We start from the raw sequence: 24,812 nt of genomic DNA, 5'->3' as shown, positions 1-24,812 counted from the left end.
TTTCATGTTTTCATCCCAATCCAACACCGTCAAACAGTTCAGATTTACTGTCTACCCTATCTGGGCCTTGGATACACTGGTGGGCTGTCCAGAGCTGGTTCCTGCCTTGCATCAGATACTGCCAGCACAGACTCCAGTCCCAGTGACCCAAAGTTCGGTTAAGAGGGTCTGATAAGGTTCTGTCATGTCAAATTTACACGGTAGTAAACCAATGAGATTTTAGGATACTAAAAAAACATTTTCCAAATGTACTGTACCTGCAGTTGTTTTTACTTGAAATAATTTTAAAAACAAAGTCAGGATGCTAATTAATGTTTGCATTTAATATTTCACTTATCATCATTGACAGGAGATGGCACATCATTAAGTTATTGATAAAAAAATAAATCTATTGATAATCTATTTTGTGAACAATACACTTGGATCATAGCTGTGACTTTACTTCTTCCATGTAGATGAAATGTTGTTGATGTGTGCTACTGGTATGTGCTAAATGTGACTATAAACATCTTGTTGACTTTTGTTGTAAGCTCTGTACGTTTTACATGTTTGGCACCTAGGCCATGTTCATCTATTTATGGCATTGCTCAGTTTCCTTTTTTAGTCCACTATTTCTACCTGCTACTTTGTTAAACAACAGTGTGGACAAATCAGAGATTATTAATTCTAGTCCTTAGAAATGACCTATTATCCAGACTTTTTTTTACCCCATACATTATCAAACTTTTATCCAAAAGTAAAACTTTATATTTAAACAGAATTATCAGTTAACATGTTATTTTGTTACAAATTTCTAAACAAAATTACTATTAGATGTTGCCAAGAACTAAAGGTGAGAATTCCTTTCCTAAACATTAACTTATCCTGCCATCTGGAAAATTCTCACTTTTTGGCCTTATGTCTCATTTTTGGGCCAGTAAATCTTTCTCTTCCAGACAGCTAACTCTGACATTCTTGGTTTAATCCAGACTTCACAAACCTATATCAAAGATAGTAAGAGCACTTTGTTTCTTCTAAACTGTGAAAACAAGAAATGGCCAAGTCAGCTGCTATTAATTCTTGAAGCTATTAATACTATTAATTCTTAATTTACTGAAGCACATTATGTTTACCTCACTAGGCTGACCCGCCTTTTAAGGCGACCGACTTTTAAGTTGACCACTTCTTAAGGCAATTCAACATATAGATCAATTTGATATTTTATACAAACTCATTAATTTGGTTATATTGCATTTGAGCAGTATTGCTTTAATACTCGTAGTTTCTGTTATTTTTGTGATGACATTTAAACTTTTTTTCTATATTGAGGTCTCCCTTTTGAATCCCCCTGATATTTACTACGCGGTGAGGCATTTGTACTCCATCAACATGAATTATTTCCAGAGACATAATTTTGTCTATTTTTCCAGCGCATCGCGCACAAAAGCAAGGGAACGATGGGAGCACCAGAACTCTGCTCACATAATGTTGCTTCGTACCGCAAGCTGCAAGTAGTAAGTCTGTGATAAGCGGAATACCACTACACTTTCCACTCACAGGACGGAAGGACAATCCTGACCGTTTTTATATAGCAAGAAAGAAGAAGAAGATATCACACAGTCTGGAGTAGAAAATCATCTTTTACCTGGAAAAATGAAACTACAAATCCCAGCGTGCATTGCAAATTGGACGGGGCGTGTGAAACTCAGCCTGCGTAGCACACACGGGACGAAAGGACAATCCCGACCGCTTTTATATAGAAGGATAGGGCAACTGGCGTCATAAGCTTCTGTTCTCCTAACATAACACCATCCTTTAGAGGTGGACTTCTGTGTGACAAATCTAATAGATCTATTTACACTTTCATTATCAATAGCCATTATAATCATGTCCTTGTTTAATTTTACCAATACAACTCTGCCTGTTTATAATCAGACTGTGTTCACTACCACTGCCCGAACCATATGTAATCATACAAAATCTAACAAATATATTACTGTTCTTTAAAGAACATAATATTATTTTACAATGTCTCTTATTCCCTTCTGAGTGTTTAGAATTAAAATATTTTGCTATATATTTTGCTCTTCAGTCCTGGAATCTGCCAGGTAGGTTTTCTAGAGTTCTCTACCATTGCCTTGTCCTTATAATTATGGGGACCTCAACAGCCAAGAGTATTACAGTTAAGGTGTAAAATTTACTTTTGATCTACACTGTAACTTATTTAGCCATTCAGGTTGTCTAGTACTGGACACTGATGAGTTTACTAGCACTGCCACTATTCTTTCTTATATGGTGGACCCTCTGATCCTCAGATTTTTTTGTGTTCATAATAGTGCTGCTCACCCTCTAAATAGCAAGTATGAAGATGAGTGTGTAGTTTGTCTACTATTTTGTGAAGTCTAGGATTACTTCCTTGGTTTTCCTGTCCAAAAGGATGAGACTGTTGTCCTGTCACCTCTTAGCCAGAAGGTAAACCTACCTCCTGTAAGCCATTGTTGGTGAAAAGGTCTGTGACATCTTCAGCGCATTTATTGGTGGGGTTACAACTGCATGTGGCCACATAGAGTAAGTTAACAAGGAACACTGAAAGGTGCTTAGCACTGAAAGCTCTATTGCAGTGGTGTCAATCTGAGAGGGCTGCAACGGGTCCTTTTTTTTCCTGGCACTTTTTTAATTAGTATCCAATTGTTGTTTCTAATGGAGCAGACTTCTTTCGCCTTAATGTTAATTGACTTGCTATTTAAGACTCAGGGCCCTTATTTCTCTCTTTTTAACCAACAGCCAAACAATTAGATACAAAGCAAGAAACCATATGCGAGTTACATTAACAGGTTTAGGCATATGTGCCCTGTGGTGGACTGGCAACATAGTGTCATGCCTGCAGCATCAGGGGTAACCTTGTCTGTAATAGAAACAATGAGTTTACAAAATGCATGGATAGACATTTGTTAAACTGGCCTGCCTACATGTAATGCTCCAACAGGCAACTGAACCCGGCTACTGAATATTCAGAATTACATTGTATTAGAAAAGCTAATAAAATTACCAGACATCCCATTAACTTTGAATGAGACTGTTTTCTTGTTTATGCACACAATATCAGTTTTCTTGATAAAAATAAGAAAAATTAGTCTATTTACAGAAACAAGATGGCATCAAAAATACCATAAAGACATTTTCAGTTGAGCCACAGTGTGTGGAAATACATGTAAAGTAATAATCGTCTCTCCTTCATGACTAATTCTGTTTTTCATACTGCTCCAAGCTGGAAGTGAAGAGACTTCTTCATTATGATGTATCGTTTGCTTTTTATTCAAAGCTTTTGGTGCTTTATAATCTTGCATTCTTCATTCTCTGCAAAAATATATATTTCATGCTGTAGATACAATGTCAAGATCTAGTCTGATAAAGCCCCTGTGGCTTTCGAAGGTATATCAGCACTGAGTCAGATGAAGCAGAATGGGAGAGTGGCAGAATGCCTCCTCAACAAAGAAAACTTACATACAGTATCTGCACATGGCAGGGGGCTGCTGAAGTGGGTGTTCATGCACTAGAAAGCTCAGTAAATGTATCCACATTGTCACCTTTTGCTGTAACTTGAAACATTTGGCTCTATATAAGCAGACATCTAATTAGCCTCCTTACAGTTTATGAGTGCAAAAGCTGTTTCTTTAAAAAAAGACAATATTGTGCACTAAACAGTATGTCTTCTAAAGTCAGGCATGGTGTTGGGGGTGGGGGAGTGTATGAGTGTGCACAAAGAAGCCCTGGCACTGCTACACCATATAGTGTTGGTGTTCGCCTTGTACTTGATGTTGTCAAAGTAGGCCCTGTGACCATGAAATTAGATTAGATTGAATAAAATAAATGTATGAGTCAATGGACATGCTGACCAAATTATGAAAATGCATTACCTGGGTGGATCTTCTATGAAATTAATGAGGCTTAAACTTTGGGGCCCCTAATCCCAGTGGGGACCCAGAAGCGACTTTAGTCTACATTGCTTAAACATTTTGTGTGTCTTCTGTATAAAAAGGGGGGTTTTAAAACCTGTACATGTGGAGGTTAAATTAAAAAAAATTGTTGCTGTGGGACAACCCCACTGAAGAAGGTAAAAGTCATTACCCAGACCTCATTGCTGGTTGCGAACAGGCACCCCATAACTGTCCAAGTTTCAAAGCTCCAAAAATGTAGGTATGATGAAGGCTCCACACAGAATCATGTTCACTTTTCCCACCTGCCCACCCACTGTATTGAATATTTCAAGGTTCCCTCATTTAGGAAGGGATTGCTAGGGTACAGGTTCAAGTTCAAGTTTGGCACAAGAAAAAGAAAAAGTCCATCATAGTTAACTTGTGCTCTGTTGGTAAAAACTGCAACCAGTGTTATAGAATAAAAATGTACCGTGAAGGATGACATGGATGGGCTAGCATCCCGGCATGGCTGGAAAGAAAACCTTTACCTGGCTGGGAAGCTAGTATAATTGAAGGACTAGGGGAGATAGTCTTTCAAGAGTATATGCTCCCCCAAAATTATACGTGGAAGCATTGCTGGAACGGTGCAGCTATGCATATACCTGCAGGGCATACTGGGAACCATAGTCCCATTGGGCAGCCTTAATCGGTTATATGGGTTCTACCAGGGACAGCTGCAGAGATGCCATATCCCTACTTTGAGAAGCTTCTGCATGATCCAGAAGTGCTTCCTTTGGGCAATGTCCTGGCACCAGAAGTACTCCCAGGTCCAGGATTAAAAAGAAGCCCTTCACCTCACCTCAAGGAGTTACAGTCAGGAGCAGAGGGGTCAGTCTTGTATTGTGTTAATTGTGGAAGATAGACTGTCTAAAGGTACTTTACCTAATTAAATAAGCTCATTTAAACACAGTAAGTAAGCAAGTAATAACCCATCAAAATAAGTAATTGCTATATTTTTTTGTAAGTAGAGTTTTCTTCTGTTTATTACTTTTTGTTTCAAATGTTATTATTTTAGTTGAGTGTATGGCCTTATATGGCCTCTTCTTTTGCTCTATGATGACTCCTGTGAATTCTGACAGCTGTAACGCCTCACAGGACTACTGCCGTTGTATTCACACTCTCTCATTTCTGTACTCTGTATTTAGTTGATTTTTAGTTTTATAGGGCTCTTTCCTATTTATTTTAAAATGTACGAATCTATAAAAACAACTGTAAGAAATGAGTACAAAGATGATAAAAGTTTTATTGTAAAAGTTGAGATAACTGTGTACTATTAATTATGATAACCTGGGTTTATAAGATGAACTGAAGTAAATCGGCACTTTACTGGCAGTTAGTCGCTAAGCATAGGTTAGCATCAGGTGGATTTTTATCACAGCTTTCTCGGTCTTGGTGAAAATAAGTGATATAAAAATATCTGACATGTATATGACCACATGATATATTTGCAAATTCCATTTCAATAAACTTAGTATGGCATAGTTTTAAGGACCATTAAAATGCATCATCATTGACTACTTAAGTTTTTAAAAACAAAACAGAACATTAGTATATAAGGATTGGGAATAGGATGAATGAACAACACCCCCATCTTCTGGACATTTTCATATATTGCTACAGGTAATGCACATGAACTCACTGCACAACGTAAATTCCATTTCAATAAACTAACCAATAAAATGGCTCACTTAAAAAAAACACACACACACACACATTTCAATCCATCTTCTGCATGTTTCAAGGAGCCTTAGAAAAAATCAACCTATACAGGATGATAGCCACAAATAAAAACAGCTAGGGAGGTCACCCCATAGGTACCATATGAGCCCTAAATATGAATACAGTGAGTACACTAGCAAGACAGAGATAGGGATTCAAAGACCAGCAGGGAATGGCCCACTTAAAAACATGGGCAGATTAGAATTTACTTTCAAGTCCTGACCATTTCAGAGGCATTGTGGGTGTAGTGTTGCAGTTAAATGAGGGGCCACTATATGAATCTCTAATCTGATGGCATTGTAGCTACATAAGATGTTACATTTCGACAACACCCTATTAAAGAAAGAGACATCCTTTAACAGGACAATTCAGTAATCAGGCAGGAGAAAAGCTGTTCATGGTATCTTTTAATTACCCCTTAGCAGAATACCTTGGAGGGAGCATTCTTCAGAAGCAGTCCATTACAGCATGGTCAGAGAAACAAAGAATAGAGGTTCATTTTATAAACTGTGGAATTTACATACAGTGTCAATCAATGTCATCTCTTAGTCATCCTTCAGTACATTTTGTATATTACATCATCCTTTCTTCTGGTACATTCTTTATTTACTTGACCATCTCAGTATTTTTCCAAAACCAATTGTTATATTTAAGTGTACATATTGTTGTTCACTTGATCTTTATCTCATTTCCGACATTTCTTAAAGATGAATGCTATGTTACCCTAAAATTATTCTTCCACAAGGTCTGACACTTACTTTATAACTGCCAGAGTTATGCTTAGAGTCAACCTCAAGATTGGAGGAAAGGCAAGTTTGGAGTCATGAGTTGAACTAAGTGAAAGCTCAATGATCGAAGGAACAAAAATGGGCGTCTGTTGAGGGAGAGTCAGACAGGACTTTGTAGGATACCACCTTACCACAGAGTTGTGGTGAAAAACCTATGTAAGGAGGCCTAGTGTTACAGTAGCATTTCTTATAGTATTTAGTTTCTGTTGTTCCCTTCTGTGTTTTGTCAATTGAATATGCCATTTTTATGCTGACTCAGTATGAATTATCCTAGGTGGGAAAAGCTGATGCTAATGAGTGCTTCCTAATCATCTCTGCTTTTCAAGATGCTTTTCCTGGAAAGGGTGACGGCACTTCCCAGTCATGTATGTTTAAACTGGGTGCTTAGTAAATAGAAGGAAAAACATTGCTTATAGAAAAAACGTTTGTGTCAATGTTAGAATGACCAATACAAAACCTCAAAAAGGGAAACTATGAATTAAGACAGTGCCTTTCCATAAAAGTAGATTATCCTGGTGAGATTGAGAAAATTAAGAATATATAATTTGTGGTTTTCTGTTACCCAGTGATATAATAGTTTAGTGTCTGTGGTATTTCAAGTAAACAGGGTGTAAAGCAGCATTATAAAATGTCTTTCAGTAATGAACATTATTCCAGTGTAATTTACAGATAAAGTAAAAATGTTTCCATGTTTCTACATTTATTGCTTTGGTAACCTTTTGCTGTACAATTCAAAGCCTTATCCACTAGGGGGCCACTCTGGCCCATCATTATTATTACCATTTGCTGCTCTGCCTGAGGCACGTTCAAGGCTAGAGTTCTCTCTGCCCATGTAGGTGCTCTTCATTTTTACATCACTTATCAACATTATTCTTGGCATTTGTTTTTCCTTCTAACTTATTGCAGAGTATTGCATTCACCAATATTGCTATTAAATAATCAAAACTAAATATTGGTATGGTAAATATTTTTAAAGAATATGGCTAGAATGGAATTAGCACCATGATGTTACTGTTTGTTAATTGTGCTTACATTCTTCTTCCCAATTTTTAAACCTGTAACTTCATCTGTAAATCCATTATAGTTATATTTAGTAACATTTATTGCAAAACCATTCAAACAGAAGCAGACAGTATTGTGTGAAAAACGGAATGTGTGAAGTTTCACAAGTCCCCATTACAGCCTGCTAGTGGTGGACATGGCATACTCTTTGTGCTTTATGTGCTTGCTTGGAGTAACTAATACCTTTTAACAAAGGGTCATATTGCAGTAAGCAGCATTTAAACGTAATATTATGACTATGAAAATCTTCTGTAGTGTTAACTGTGAATTAAGAAATAGAACTTGATATAACTATGAATGCTTTGCATGCACTTACAGTATGAGTGTTGCAGGTGTCTCTTGGCATAATATCACCAAAGGTTTGATCGTAAAATACATTTAAATTACTGATATCAAACTATTAGCCATATTTTAGGCAGTGTGGCATAGTGTGGCAAAGTCTTTGGAATCTGGACTTCAAACCCTGAGTTTTGGGGTTCAGATTCAACTAAAAGGTAACAATGAGCAAGTCACTTTACCTGCATGTGCTCCAAATTGAAAAAGCAAAAGAAATGTAACCAATTGCATCTCACATGTTGTAAGTTTCCGTGGATAAACGCGACAGGCAAATAACTAAATATAAATAAAAAAAGCTGCTTAGTGTCAGCAACTAACCTGATCTTGGCAGGCAGTGTAGCCTAGTGAGGATGACCTTCATCTTCAATCCCTTAAGGTTGTGGTTTTGAAACCTGCTATTGACACTGTGTGCCAATGAGCAAGTGCATTACACCTTCCTGTGCTCCTACCAGAAAAAAACACAAAGAAATGTAACCAATTGTATCCCAATTGCCATGGATAAAGGTAACATCCAAATAAGTAAATTATAATAAGGATGCAATACTTTATAAAATGAGCTTTAATCTAAACAAAGAAGATGGTCAACTATTTCATTTTTACATGCATGAACCATGTCTCGTTCTCTTGTTTTTTCATCCTCAAGTCATAGAATACTGAAATGCAGGAGTAAATCATACAATCAATGAAAAATCTCAAACTACATGGTATATTGATGGTTCCTGACATTTCCAGTAATTTTATTTGTTTTGCATTGTTTAAATAAAGACTGTAAATCACTATATGTTAAGTGGTTGGTTTGGGCATTTCTTTCTTTTCTGACTTTTTTGGTGTCTGGAATTACAAACTATCGAATGATTGTGCTGTCTCTTATGATAATGAACTGACAATCCCTTAAGCCTCAAATCATCTACAAGAGAGTGGTTGTGCTGCCAAAAAGTCCTCTGGGATTTTGATTCACAAGTAACCATCTCTTAATGATGTAAGCAGTTTATAGACCTGTTGCCTAATGAAACCAGCTTTTGGGATTGGAGGAAAATATGTACACAGCCTGGGGCACCAGAAGAGCTAAATCGCCTCCCTTCTTTGTCATCAGCTACTGATGGAAACTCAGAAAGTCAAAGCAGAGTGACAATATACAGTGCAAAATGTGAACGTGTGAAAGGTATGCATTAAACCAAAGAAATTTGTTACCTTTATTGTTATCATAATCTTTAGGAGCAAATAGTGTAGTATATTGATGGACACTCCAGGCTGTAAATCACAAAACCTGCTTATCCAGTCACTGCCACATTCTCACTAATTATCCCAGAGTTAAGGTATTTAAGCTGCAGGTGCTCCAGTAATACACGTATAAAAACACTTCACGAAATATTCCTGATAAAATTATAACTTTTTTCATAAATTAGAAATAGCTTGCCACAAGAACTGCATGGCTGTATTAAGCTGGTTGTCATATTGCTCTGATATCCTAACTGTACTATGTTTCACAATCATGTCTGTGTATACAGTATATTAAAATTTCTGAGTCACACTCTATTTCTGGCTATCATTTAATGGTGGTGATCATTTGAAAATTGATTCTTTGTCTAGATTCTTCATTCATCACTTCTGATTTGCAAATATCTGACTTTACACAAACTGGTTTTGGAACTGTAGAATTTACACAGTGCCCTCTAGTAGAACCTGAGTCCCTTTTATTAAAGTAACTGTTTGGAAAGGTTTTGCATTCAAAACAGACAGAATGGAAAAATTCATCTGGCAAATGAAAGAAGTAGCTTGTAGTATGGACTACACAATTAGTCTCAACAATAAAGCCCAAACTTGTGAAGCCATTCACAGTTTTTGTATTAACAATTAAACTGTGTCCTCATTCATACAATTCATCTCCAGAATCTCTTATTCTAAAACATGGTTGTGAGGTGCTGAAGCCCATTCTGGCATTATCAGGAACAAGGCAAGAAACACCCTTGACCTGCATGCCAGTCCGTCACACTCACGAACTACGATTCACAAAATAAAATACCAAGAACATGCAGGCTGCATGTACATAGGGCCCAAACCAGGATTTCATTCTGGGACCCTGGTGCTGTGATGTATCAAAACCAGCGACACTGCCCATGATGTATTTATGTAAAGCACTTTGAGCTACTGTTTGTATGAAAATGTGCTATATAAATAAATGTTGTTGTTGTTGATGATTATGTATTGGTAGATAGAATTAATCTTATTAATGTGAATGCAGTAATGGTTATATGTCACTCTGTCCAGGCCTGATTCTTTTCTTGTGTTTAGTGCTGCCAGGGAAAGCTGTGATCCCTGCAACCCTGCATTGGATTAAGCAGGTTTGAGGATGTTGTAACCTTAACATCAATGCAACTTTATGCAAGAGAATTTATATCTTGTAACAATATTCAGAAAACATTGGAAAATATGCCATCAATGCCTCACTCAGTCATACAGAGCTTTGATTAAAATTATTAACATGTCTGTAGCCATGCATGCAGAATTTTCATATTTAAAATTAAAATTTGACAGTCTGTACTTGTCTTGTTATTTTAATGTAATTCTCCCTTTGTCTGACTCAAAAAGTGTTCATGAAGTTTTACATAAATTAAATCAGTTAGGTTCTGGAATAATTTAATGTCTATTGTATTTACATATACTACAGAATTAAAGTATTTGCTCCAGCAATGCAATTTTAGTTTACCAAAGGCCTTTAGTTTTGCCTGCTCCTGATTTTTTTGTCTTTTGTCTACATAGAACATTGTATATTTATAATTTAATATGCTCATAATAGTGGACAAACTTACTTGATTTATATGTACTGTAAATCATACACAGTAGGATGTGGTGCTTTCTATCATTTAGGATCAGAATGTCTTCTGAATAATATTACTGTACTGTGGTACTAGTTTGCCCTCTTGTGGTCATCATTAGGGATAGCTTTAATAGATTTCATTGCATTCAAGTAAATTATGGGAGACCAAATGTTGCCTATAATTCCTTTTTTAGGTGGTTAATTTATTTTTGCTCTCAGCTTGTAAAGTAAGAAATACTCTTTTATATAAGAAAACTAGAATGCCATTAGTTATTCTTTTTTAATTATGTTTTTTGTCTGCTCCACTTTAACATATCAGTTTCTTTTGAGTGACACAGTTGCACCACAGTTAGCAACTTTAAGTTTTGAGGACTTTGGTTCAATTCTAAGTTCATTCACTTTCTGAAATTTTTGCATGTATATTATTCCAGTGCCTGAGAAAGCGGACTGTAAGTTTTTGAGTTTTTTTCTGGCAGTCCTAATATGTGCATGATGAGAGAGTGTAGGTCTGTGCATGAAAGTACCTGATGATGGACTAATGTCCACTTCAGAGTGGTTCCTGCATTGTGTCTGATGCTTCTCGGATTTGATCCATGCTTCTGCAGCTCTGTAATGGAAAAAGAAGGTTCAGAAAATAGGTGAATGGATTGTAGTATGCTACGGATTTGCTGCTTAAGTTTAGAGATTTTAACAGCAGCATCATGCATGTTTTGCTCTTAAAAGATAAGCCAAGGACATTATACTTCTGTGATATTTAAATGTGTCTGCACTACTTTTTCCAAGTATCAACAGTTTTGTCCTTTGAACTATCTGGGAGTGTTTTAAATCAAAAGCAAACACCCTACATTTCATCTTTGTCGGCTACTGTTAACAAAATTGCATAGATGAAGGGTTTTCAAGCTTTAAATTGAGGCCCCCCAAAATGTTGTCCTAAGATATAAGTATATATGACCTTCAGTCACTAAAAGATTAGCTGCTTTTGGTTTTTTTTTTAACTTATTATATTGCACTGTGGGACCTTCTGCTCTCAACTCATAATAATACTCCCTACTCTCAAAATAATACTGGGCACACCGGTTGGCCAGTATTTGGCAAGTGTTTTTGGGTTGAATAGCATGTTCTCATCTAAATGTTTTATTATATTACATAATAAAAAGTAAGTAAAATATCAGTTTTCTGTAATGCAATTGTAAATATAAGATTGTAATTTTATTTTGTATTCTTTATTTCATTCTTGTTAGAATAATGAAATTTCATGTTGCAAAAAGAAAATTTAAAGAAACGCTGAGGCCTTATGATGTAAAGGATGTGATTGAGCAGTATTCTGCAGGCCATCTAGACATGCTCTGTAGAATCAAAAGCCTCCAAACCAGGTGAGTCAAATTGGGATAAGATTTCATTTCAATGTCAACATAGGTACAACATTTATACCTTAAATACATTTATGGAGAAATTAATGCTTCAATTCAATTGTAACTGAAGTGGTACTTTGCCAAAATGGATTCTTCACAGTTTTTTTTATCTTGTATTACCAGCAAAGTTCTGTTTGTGTTTTATTATTTCTATACGCCTTATTATAATATGGAATATTTTGCATAGAAAGTCATTAAAATGTAAAACTTGTATAATTTACTACCTAATGGATTTTGTGTCGATGTCTGCAGTCAGTTTGCTACATCAGTTTGAACCGCTGCATTACCATGCTTAGACTCTATGACCAATTCCCAGGTGGATAGCTTTCTGTATGGAGTTTGCATGTTCTTCTTGTGCACACTAACTTTACAGAGCAGTTCAAAGATGGTATGGTTGTTCATACACCTGCACCTGCAGTGGGCTGGCACCACAAAATAAGTTCAGAAAAATGAAAAACTGTATTTACAGTTATTAATATTGCATTATTTATCATCTACAGGAATAAGTGTATATTAATATAGAAAAGTATTCTTCAGTTATTTTACCAATATAGTCCTATATGGTGTATGCGTTTTATGCAGGTTTACAAATAGGTGGACATTGTGGAATTGTTTTAACATGGCAATATATCCTTTCTTGTACAGAAAACCTACCAGAGGGTGAGCCTTTCAGACTAAGGTTCAGACTTGCTTTTCAAGACAGATGGTCATAGGAAAGTGCATGGAGTCTAGGGGCCAGAGCCTAACCTAGCAGCATAATCACACAATTATCAAGCAGCCCTGAAGAGTGCACCACTTTACTGCAGAGCATACTTGCAAACACTAACTTAAACTGGGCTAAGTAAAAGTTACTAGCAGACTTCATTTATTTAATATCCATCCATCCATTTTCCAACCCGCTATATCCTAACACAGGGTCACGGGGGGTCTGCTGGAGCCAACACAGGGCGCAAGGCAGGAAGAAATCCCGGGCAGGGCGCCAGTCTACTACAGCATTTGTTTAATATGTTATATGAAAACAGAAGCAACCAAAGAATATCTCATGCAGATACAAGAAGAATGTGAGAACACCACAGCACACACCCCAAGTGTGCTGGAGCTTTGTGACAGCAGCACTAATCAGAGGTCTATAGTGCTGCTCTTCACAAGTACAGTAAAAGTCAAAAGTTTGTGGTATGCGCAAAGCATAAGCACAGCTATATTATTATCTGCATATTTTTAAATATGTCTAAATCCTAATTATTAGGAAATCATCCTGATAGAGTGCACTTGAGCTTGTAGGATTAAGTTGACCAAAGCCTAGGATAAGCGGACTCCACTGAGAAGGCACCCCATCCCTCAGATGCTTTTTACCTTACAGCAAATTTGCCATCTCTGTCGGTTGTTGTTGTTTTTCTTTTCTTTCTCATTGACTTTATTGCCCCGCAGCACAAATACTGACTCTGCTGTGTTGTTCATCAGCTATTAGCGTCAATATACTGTAATCCTAATGTATGTTCAATTCTTTTTTTAACACATTGATCTTCTTATTTAATGTATTTTAATTATAAAGAAATGTATTGTATTGCTTCTTCAAACTATAAGGAAATATATAAAATATAGGCCAGTTAATTGATTGATCCCAAAAAGACTCAGCACTACAAGTCAGGGAAAAAACCATCAGCCTAATGTCATATTATAATGCTGATTTACAGTCACGCTGGTTGAACATTGTCATATTTATGTCACTATTTTTAAGTTTCAGTTTTTCTTAAATAAGTATAAATTTTACATTGGAATGCATTGTACAGGGTTGTCCAGATCTAATTATGCAGATCCAGATCGTCTGGATGACTTTGATTTATGCGGGGACGATTCCGGTTCGGCGTGAAGACGATTCTTCGCACACTTCTCGAAGGTCCAGGATTTTTGGGGTGATTTTCTATGTAATAAACTTAATAAGTTATAGCATAATGAAAATTGCGTAATTAGTTCTGGACCACCCTATACAAAACACAATGTGCTACTTGTGTACTTTGTAATGCATAATACTGACAGATTCCTTAATTTTATTATTTGTCCGCTTGTATTAACTTTTTTTTTTTACTTTAAGTATTTTATGATTGCAATCTTTATTGTATCATAATTTTAGGCTTTTGAAATGCCACTTATTGTTCATTTAAATGAAAAGGTACATGTATTCAGAAAATATTTTTAAAGGCACAAAATATTTTATCGAACATAACCTTGTGCAGAGTGGCTAATACACAGCAGTATGGTAGTCATCAACTGTAATACTTTGTGTATGATTTTTACATAACTATTAAATAATTTTGAAGTATTCAGTTGACACGCCGAGCACAATGCTGTTCTTCAAAGGTTGCCTGCATGTTTTCTTTTTTTGTTTTGCTTTGTTTCATGTTATGTTTCTTCATATAGGTTGGATGCCATTGTGGGCCCACAGCCTCCACTGAACGCCAAACTCAAGACTTTTTCTTCCCCCTCTCTGCATTTATATTACAGTCAACATGGCAGAAAGCAGTCCACACCAGGGTTAGGCTCATTATTATAATGCAGCTGTACAGCATTAACAATACCTGAGATATCTTGTGAAAACGTTCTAACCGTCTTCTATCAGGAGTCAACATCTCTAAAGATTGCTGGTTTAAAAGATGAAATGGTTTTTACAATATGATCATTCTAAGCTGCAATAAAAACAAAACACAGAAAATCATGGTATGGTTTATGATTTTCTGCTACACAAGAAAATAATCAGTTTTTAAATACAGATTACAGCAAAAAAATGTAATCTCTCTTTAAAGTAAATGTTAATTTAAAATTTAAAGTATACACTTTGTCACATGCTAAAGGTGCTTTTTACGGATACCATTGGGCAGTTGCACAGTTACGTAGACAATTGACTTCTGTTTCAGCTGAAGTTCTCAATTAAACAAAGCAACATTTCAAACCAGAAAAAGGATTTTGACTCCCAGATAGCACCAATATGAACACTGGCATTGATGAAAGGAATATTCTGTTGCTTAAGAGATGCATACATTGTTGAAATACATGAAAAGCAAAAACAAAAAAAAATGCAAACATATCATTCAAAGCTAGAACATTGCTTTTTTAACAAAAAAGAAAGAAAAATTTTCTTTTAATGCTTACTTTATGATCATATGAAAGACAAAAATATGGGTCATAGGGTATAGCATCCTACAGTATGTGAAGTATGTTGGCATGCATACTGTATCAGACATTAGTGACATTTCCCAGCAGGGCCTACCAACAATATTGTGAAAGGACAAACAAAGATGAGCCCTCTTTAGTTAGAACTCTATAGACAGGGGACTCAAACCTTTTCCCCCATGCCTAGATTCACTAATTCATCATAAACTAAGATTTTAAATGAATTCACAAAGAGCTTTTTATCAATTTGTGGATACAGTAAATGTAATAATGAATACAGAGAAAGGCATTTCAACTCTTGGACTTCTCACGGAGCCCATTTTCTCCAGTGTCATTCCTCACATGACCAGAAATGAAATTACAGATCATGACAAAAAGAAAATAAACTGCTTTAAGGTTTGGAAGACATAAAAATCTTATGCATGTTTAACAGGTCTTAACTAAAAATATTCCTTAAGTTATTGCCATTGTCGTTTTGACCTTTTATTAACTACAAATTGACTTACAGTAGGTGTGCAAGTGCTCCATTCTTTGCTTTTCATTCTACAGAAGTCTGCATTTCTTAATTCCAAAAACAATGTCATCATGAGCTGAATATGACAAAGTGACTCACCACTTTAGTTGTCAGCCCAGAAACAGCAATTACCCTGCCAAATGATCAGAGAGTGATTAATCAGTTATATGTCTTCAAACATGAACAGCTTTACCTCTAATATTAAATTGATTATGTACTTTTTTCTGATAACTCTGTTAATCATTAACTTTGATAGTAATTAACCAATCTCATTCAATACATTCACCTCCCCTCCCGAGTTCTTTCAATCTTAATAAGCAAGCTTTGCTGCATGTTAATCTTAATTGAAGAATACTTATAATTTTACTAAACTGCAATTCTTCTCTACATTCCTCTAATAGAAACTCTGAAATATGTACCTGTTTCAATAATTAAGATGAGTGTTATATATAAGGAAGTTCCATTTATCTTTTCACCCTGATCAAGTTGTATAGCTCACTCCATGTGTTTAGGTAATTGAAAAACATTTTGATTTGGATTGTACCATTGAAAATTTGTATTTGGAAATCAATGTACATATAAAAAGATCTAATGCTACTGTATATATAAATATTTAGCTATAACATTAAATCTAATTCCATCCATCCATCCATTTTCCAACCCGCTGAATCCGAATAGGGTCACAGGGGTCTGCTGGGTGCAATCCCAGCCAACACAGGGCACAAGGCAGGAACCAATCCTGGGCAGGGTGCCAACCCACCGCAGGACACACACAAACACACCCACACACCAGGGCCAATTCAGAATCGCCAATCCACCTAACCTGCATGTCTTTGGATTGTGGGAGGAAACCGGAGCGCCCAGAGGAAACCCACGCAGACACGGGGAGAACATGCAGACTCCACGCAGGGAGGACCCGGGAAGCGAACCCGGGTCCCCTAACTGCGAGGCAGCAGCGCTACCACTGCGCCACCGTGCCGCCCTTAAATCTAATTCCAAATTACATTAATGAATTAGCCTCTAAATGTCCTTTTTTATTGGATTTTCTTTTAAAATATGATTTTTAATTTCAGTAGCTTTTTCCAGGGCATACAGTAAAAATTACATCTCAGCCATACCTGTATACAAAGAGTAACAATTTTGAAGTACAATGCATTAACACAATTGAAAAGCACCAGATTCTTCACACACCCTGTGACCTTTATTCCACTGTCATGCCATTGAACTGGTACATGTGTGTGTTTCTGTCATGTCGTCTTACACCCCATACAGTCAGCCTTTCAGTCTGTTGATATTTTCTTGTTTGCAGGCAGTATGGTGGTGAATTAGTTTGTGATACTGCTTCACTGGTCCTGAGGAGGGTTAATTCGGCCTGTGTCTACAGTACGTGAGCCTGGTTAATCTGTAGCAATATGCTGGCCTGGTGTGAGTAATTGTGAGTGGCTAGATGAAGATGTATTTGATCTTTTACAATAGTTTGAATGTAAACCATACTTTTACTAATTTTAGAAAATTTAAACACACAACACACCCTTGGGCATTTCTGAATCAGTGCAAACCCTGAATAACTACTATATATTATGGGGGTTCAGTAAACAGGTGGATTTGGTTATTGGTGTTCATGGATTGTGTGGAGATATTATGAAATCACAGATACAGATATCTTGTGTTCTGACACAGTCTCTCAAGCAAGCTGTTTTTATTGCACACTGACTACTTGGCTTTGACTACCTGATGGATCACACAAATTGTTGCTGCATGGTGCAAGCTTAGGCTCAGTTTATAGATAGATAGATAGATAGATAGATAGATAGATAGATAGATAGATAGATAGATAGATAGATAGATAGATAGATAGATAGATAGATAGATAGATAGATAGATAGATAGATAGATAGATACTTTATTAATCCCAAGGGGAAATTCAAAAAGGCTTTTTGCTGGGATTTCCCACTTGATGTAGTTAAGGTGCTTCTGCTGCATTATTTAGGCAGCCCACCGTCATTTTCCTCTGCCTATCCAGGCACATGGAATATTCCCAAAAACAAGCATGTGACCCCAAATTACATTAAGCAGGTCTGAGAATGCTATGTTATCTCAGTGTACCTGGAGATGCTATAACACATTTATTCAAGTTGCATTATAAGAGTTGGACTACTAATGCATTCAGTTTCAAACCAATTACTACATATTTTTATATAGATATTAACAGAACACTTGGGGAAAAAAAATGCCACCCATGAACAAGCCAAGTGATACTTGATCAGATGTATAGGTACAGTGTAATAGGACACTGGAAAAGGCTATTACAGTACACTGGCCACACAGTCACAGGTCCACTCTTGATACCAAGCTGAATTTTCTTAATCCAGTTTAAAAGAAGATTAACTTCTGTGACCTCATGTTTATAACACTTCCTATTGCATTTTGCATAACCATTATTATTTCTGAATTGATTCTCCTAACTCAGCTTTCCAAAATAAAGGCAACTACTTGGACAAAGCCTGACTTATGGTGAACATATGCTGTTCTACTGCTGCTTTCTTTTCCTCACTGTAATCAGTAGATGCCTTTACTTACCTCAGAGTCTCATATGGGTGATTGTATGCTTTGGTTTTCCTGTTGCTTTAGTTATGACACTCAATTTGTTCTCCAGGGTGGATCAAATCCTTGGCAAAGGGCAAATCCCAGCTGATAAAAAAAACAGAGAAAAAATTCCCCCAGAGAATGAGGCAGTTGAAGACCTCAGCATGCTTGGACGTGTCTGCAAAGTAGAAAAGCAGGTAAAGTATAAATATATATTATGAAAGATATATAATATAATATAATATAATAGCGTGACTGCTATGCAATTGGAATTTCTGCATCATTACCATTTAGGACATCATTATCGTGTCCTGTCTGCTCATGCGATTACAACATGGGTGCATAATTTCGAAGAAACGGGTTCAGCCTTAAAAAGGATGTCCCCAGGTGGTGTTTGGTCGGCCCAAACACCAGAGAATATTGAGGCTGTTCAATGATTGTTTGGAAGGCGCGTCTTTTCACGCAACAGTGACATTCCATGGCCTCCACTGTTTATGATTTTTTTCTGTGGGGACATTTTAAAAGCCAAGTGTACTGCACGCGTCCTACAACCATTGCTGAACTAAAAAGGAGGATTGAAGAGGAAATCGCTGGCATTCCCCTTGACATGTTACATCGAGCAATGCAGAACTTCCACAACAGACTGTCAGAATGTGTACTGAGAAATGGACAACACCTTCATGATGTTTTCTTCAAAACATAAAATGAATATTGATTACAATCATTAATTGCATATCCTGTACAATACATTTCATCATTAAATTTATTTTGTAATGTGTTTACCGTATTCGTGCATTGAATGTGAATTGAAAATTTCCCATTACCCTGCGCCACCCTGTATAATACAAGTATATTATGCATTTTAATCAGAACTCTATGTACCACCATTCATTAAAGTGAAGTTTAAATTTTATTAAAACTAATCACAAGCTACTGGAAAAAGTGTTGCTAAAGGTGTATCAAAATTAGATTCATGTCGACCACTACCTGTCTCAGGGTAGTATAAGCCATAACTGAAGTTCCTTATTTTTGATGTTTTTCACTTTGCTATAGATCATCTCAGATTTGATTTATATTTCTACTTTAAGCTATGTTAAATAAAAGCATTTTCATGCTGTACAATTGCAAACCAAAGTAATTTCCAAAAGTATTATGAAGAAGTGGACTGCAGACTATAAAAAAAACTCTTTAAGAGATCAGCAATCTTCCAATAAACAAAATAGCCAGCAGGTTACATGTAACTTAATTAATCTCAGACATTTTGCCTTCATTTTTATCATCCTGATGACTCATGATAAAAAGGTGATTTGTATGTTACGGCATCATGTACTTTATGGATCAAGCAATCAAATTCTCACAGCCCTGGCCAATAATATAAATTGCCTTTCAACTGCCAAAATAAGCAAACAGAAATTAGAGACAGAGCTTTCTTTTAATAGGTCAAAATGTACAGAACTTTTTCTGTTTCAAATTTCTGCTCTTATCTATTATTAGCTATTTACAAAGTAGTTCTAATACATGTGAGGAGTGTATGAGAGAGCTCTGTTTCAACTTCCTGACACCAGAACTATGAAGAGATATATACAATTTATAAATAAAGTTCAAATCTATCTATCTAAATTGGTGAAAGTGCACATTAAATATCTTTCACTCTCTCTGTATGTGGGTCAGTTGTGGTGATGAACTTTTTTTAACAAATAACCCAAACACGCTTACTGCAATAAACCAGCTAATACAATTTTTTCATAACAGAAGGATAGCGGAAGCTGGCTATATGCAAATATATACAGACAAAGGACAATGACAACATAAAACATAAATCTGTGCTAGCATAGATTGATCTTTTCACCACATAACATGAATTCTATTCTTTCAATTAACTGTGATGGTAGCGTTGATTTGCTTACAGCTTGTTCGCATTGGTGTACCCCCGCCCCCCCAAAAAACACACAGCTCCTCTGTGTGTGGGTGTGAAAGATTCTGCTCTCTGCTTTCCTGCTGAATTTAGGAAGAGAGATATATGTTAGCTAAAGACATATCCTTCACACAGGTTATTACTTTTCGATCACGGTGATGCCAATAACCACAATACACCAGCTGACTTTATCATAACTACTGTTAGTTAAATTAGTTCAGAGTGGTTGTACTAATGGTTTGGTTCCCATTGACTTTGGAAGCAGGCGATGCTTTGTTCCATTCCTTCTAGGTGGGCTTTTCCTGGCACCTGTGGAACAATGTTCAGCAGGCTTTTTCTTTCTTTGTTCAGGAATTCTTCTTCTTCATTTTGGTTGCAACGGTACTGAAGTTTTCTTAGATGTTTTGTACACAGCGGTCCTCATTTATTAGCATTACATCTGCTGTAGAGTCGGTGATCAGTCGACTCCCATCTTTAGCAGATGAACATGTGGCTTTATATAGGTTCCTCTTGCTTGTACACCTTACTTTACTTTAGCAAGGTTTGAACTTGTGGCATCGTCACCCACATCTGTTAGAGATGCTCTTCCACTCTTACAGTCCGGCACCAAGTTGTCCTTTGGAGTAAAAGGGATGGCTCCAGCCATTGTTGCAGCCACACCATAGCCAACGGGGTCTTCCAGTGGAGGAGAGTTACAACTAGGCCGAGAGCAATGAGCATAGTGAGAGCACAGATCCAGTGCTGGTATATAAAGTTGCTTGGTTATAAAGGAAGCAGTGGAGGTTTTGCCATTAGCTTCTTGGGAACACACAAATCCAACATTTTGTTTGGCAATTGGTACAATGGTTTGTCCATTATGGTTGCCAATTGTTATGTAATTTTGTTTACTGATCAAGTGTTTAAATGTTGCATCATAGAGACGTCTCTGCATGTCCGCTTGTGATTGGTCATTCTTATCAGATGAGACCCGGAAACTAAATTACAAACGTAAGCCCAGTGAGGGGAACTGACTTTTGAGCTGAAGTTAAATATCAGTGAGAAAGGGGATCTAGCAGTTGCTTCTTAAGCAAAGAACTTGCGTGCCAAAGCAAAGCAGAATGGGCAATGCCAGTCTGTCCTACACATGCTTTTTCTTTCCTTTTTCACGCTATCCTAAATAGTCTGTGTTGAGAAAAAATCCATACAGAGTTCATTCATTATACTGACTTATCTCTCAAATTGAACTTATTCTTTAAATGGCCAAATGTAAGTTTAATTTATGTAAAATAGAAAACTGGCTGCCTTAACCCTCCTCCTACCTTCACAAATGTTTGCCTTATAAAGTCAACAACCTGAACCTTTTTGTCTTTTTGTCATACACTGCAGGTACAATCTATTGAAACCAAGTTGGACTCGCTCCTGGAAATTTACAGACAAGTCTTAAGAAAAGGGTCAGCTTCTGCTTTCACGCTGGCCTCTCTGCAGACACCTCTATTTGAGTTTGACCAAACATCTGACTATCAAAGCTCTGTAGACAGTAAGGAGATGCCAAATTCAGCTCAGCTCAGTGGATGTGTGTCTCGATCTGCCAGTGCAAACCTACCAAGAGGTCTGCAGCGAATTCTGTCGCCAAATGAACTGAACAATACAGCTTATTACTCTTTTTCACCAACTATGCATGGATTTCCCACACAGGTGCAGTTGAGCCAGAATGAAGGGGCTGTCCCTGTCTCCACTCCCAACAATTTATCAAGCCAAATAACTCAGCCATCTAAGCCAGCAGCTCCAACTACTTTACAGATCCCCTCTCTGACATCACTCAATCATAACAATAGGTCTGTAAATATTATTCCCGTCACAACACAAGAGAGTGTTGATGATGTCACCTCTTGCCTTGTTGCTTCAACAGATAGTGGACAGGTTGGAAAACCAAATGCAAAAGAGGAAGGTTCATGGAGAAGACACCTTGAACTGGAAAAGGATGCATTGGTTTCCATGTCCCCCGTGAATGAAAGGGAGCTAGAAAAGTCTCTCTCTGTGCAAAACCTAATGCAGTCGACAGAGGAGCTAAACACACAGCTCTCAAGTAGTGAGTCAAATGGATCTAGAGGAAGTCAGGAACTCTACCCAGACTGGAAGGGGTCCAAGCTGTTCATATCAGACAAGGAACTGGACACAGAAAAAGAAGCTGAGAGTTTTGAGTTTCTTTCCTAACCCACCATAGAAACAATACTCTCCACACAGACTGGAACTGGAAGATCATCTCAGAGTACTGGCAGAGACAGGGACACTTCGGATTCCCTCAGCCTGCCACATGTCCTGCTAAATACACACAGGTTTTGTTTGCAGACTTCCTTTACTCATACATATCATTGCATGTATAATTCTGAAAAGAAAACAGAAAAAGTATAAATTCTTTGAAATCAGAAAAATGTGCAAGAATCTGAAAGAATAAGAAAGGCAGTTGTATGAGCCCATATTCTCTTAGCTGCATGTAAAGTGCATGTTTTCAAATAAAAGTATTATACACAGATTGAGCCCTTCCAAATAGCAGTGGCACATGGAAACTCTAAACGGCAGTAAACGTTTTGCTAATCAAACAGGGATATGCCAGATCTAATAATTGGACTAACGTAAACCAATGCTCATGATTGGCTACATCCAACTCTAAAGAACATTACTATTTTACTTGGGCAATGACCGTAGCTGGGTAATAAATGATGTTTACACTTATAAATACCTTAAGTCCAGCTGCTATTAGCAAAGGATCGAGGAAAACAAATATTCAAATAGTATGGCTGCTACAAACAAAATGCATTAGGTCATTATTGATCTGTCAATGGTTATATTTCTTTTGAATGTTCATTTCTGTATATTTTTGTAAATCAGAGTTGCATATAACACAGCACTTTCAAGTCGTCCTCGAGAAACATGCTTTTTTAGTACAAAACTTTTGAATTTGTTACACAGCCTTCAAGAGGAACTTACTGCAGTCTTAACTGAGGTGAAATGCTTTGAATTGTTTTGAAAAGGACTCAAAACTGGTGTAATCTCCCCTTTTAATTACCAAACTTTCTGTTCTTAAAATATTCATGTGTGTTACACAGCAGCTTTGCAAAGTTAATGACATGTAGAATGTCTATACTTTTATTATCATATGTATGAGAGTACAGATTCCAAGTTATAGTGGGCTGTAGTTGACGCATAAGAAAAGATTGCAGGAAAGCTGTCTTGAAGCACAATTTGCTAGACGTACCGAGTGTACCAAAAGAGACAACGGTGCATATAAGTTTTCTAATGATCTGCTATGAACTGTGTACTGTGTTTACAAAGCCATCTTACGACCCCCCCTGCCCCAACATAAATCCAGAAGATTCCCAGGCTGGTGAAAGCAGTACAATAATCTCAGAACTGCAAACTTTTACATACCGTGGATGTTGCAAAGATTCAGATGAACTTGAATTTTTACATTTAACCAAACAGTTCATAAAACTGAAGTAACACACAGTACATGATGTAATTACTAATTTATTTTCCTTATTTTAACAAATATGCTTTTACAGTGCCTTTTTTTGCATATTATTTTTGTTAATTAAACTGTTACAGGTCGGCATTTGACTCCAGTAACTTGGACTTGGCTTCATGAACTGTGATATCAATCAATCTGTTATGTGTTAGGAAATACTTTTTATTTTATTTTTTTTCTAGCAATCCTAAACCAACAAGTGTTTGTTAATCTTGATACACATGTAATGATTTATTTGGTAATTTGTTATACAGAACTGGCCTTAACTTACATGCTTGAGAATGAGAAGGTTCTGTTTAGTTGTATCTAATTTATTTCAAACCTTTGTGCACATAACAGAAAGATTCCAAAAACTGTAAGACAAAATGCAAAATGACCTTTTTTCTCATACTTCAATAAACAAGAAAAAATAAAATGATGGTTTGTGTTATTTCTAGATTTTACTGAAGGATACTGCAAAAAATGAATTCAGTGAGAAAACTGTGTGGGCTCCTTAATGAACTGTGATAAAAAATTAATATGATCTTCATAAGAATATTGCATTTTGTTTATAACTTGGCCTACCCCTGCTCCAAATGCTCCAAAAAGGACAAAACCAGAGTATGGCTGTTCACGTACCAATGTGTTTAAAAAGTGAGCCACACACAGGGCAACTGACTTGCTTAGAATAACAGTGTGAGTCAGAGATGGGGACTGCATGTTAGTGCTCGGAGTACCCTCTGATGCTTAGACCAAAGCAGAAATGTGCAACTTGAGCTGCTTTATTGAGTTATGAGATCACCTGTGCTACACACCGACCACAAAAGGGAACAGCTAGGGATGTCACTATACCACAATTTTTGTATTCAACACTAATATCCACAGCAAAAACAGAATTCCCTTTCACCGGCTTTTAATTAAAAATACCTCCATTATTCAAGTGACACATCATCTCTAGTAGAATATAGAACATAAAAAACTAACTAACAGTAACAGCAGCTCTAACATTGTGAGTTATCCATCAAGTAGCTACCCAGCTATCATTTAAGTATAA

At 36.6% G+C, this 24,812-nt stretch overlaps 1 protein-coding gene across 3 annotated transcripts in view; it reads left to right on the top strand.

Moving 5' to 3' along the window:
- Window positions 1-24,194, top strand: part of kcnq5a (potassium voltage-gated channel, KQT-like subfamily, member 5a) — a 581,699-nt gene extending 557,505 nt beyond the window's left edge. For 2 of the 3 annotated variants that reach the window (XM_039739028.1, XM_039739029.1), the window contains 3 exons: window positions 11,921-12,052; window positions 18,430-18,556; window positions 21,640-24,194. In XM_039739028.1, coding sequence (XP_039594962.1) covers window positions 11,921-12,052; window positions 18,430-18,556; window positions 21,640-22,467 — 1,087 coding nt within the window. In that variant the 3' untranslated portion in view covers window positions 22,468-24,194. Of the gene's footprint in view, window positions 1-11,920; window positions 12,053-14,509; window positions 14,624-18,429; window positions 18,557-21,639 lie in introns of all 3 variants that reach the window. The other variant, XM_039739027.1, reaches the window with a different exon arrangement.
- Window positions 24,195-24,812: the final 618 nt, after the last annotated feature.

This window comes from Polypterus senegalus, chromosome 16 (genome assembly GCF_016835505.1).
Source record: "Polypterus senegalus isolate Bchr_013 chromosome 16, ASM1683550v1, whole genome shotgun sequence".
Classification (NCBI taxonomy): Eukaryota; Metazoa; Chordata; class Cladistia; order Polypteriformes; family Polypteridae; genus Polypterus; species Polypterus senegalus.
This window is presented reverse-complemented; position numbering and strand designations above follow the sequence as displayed.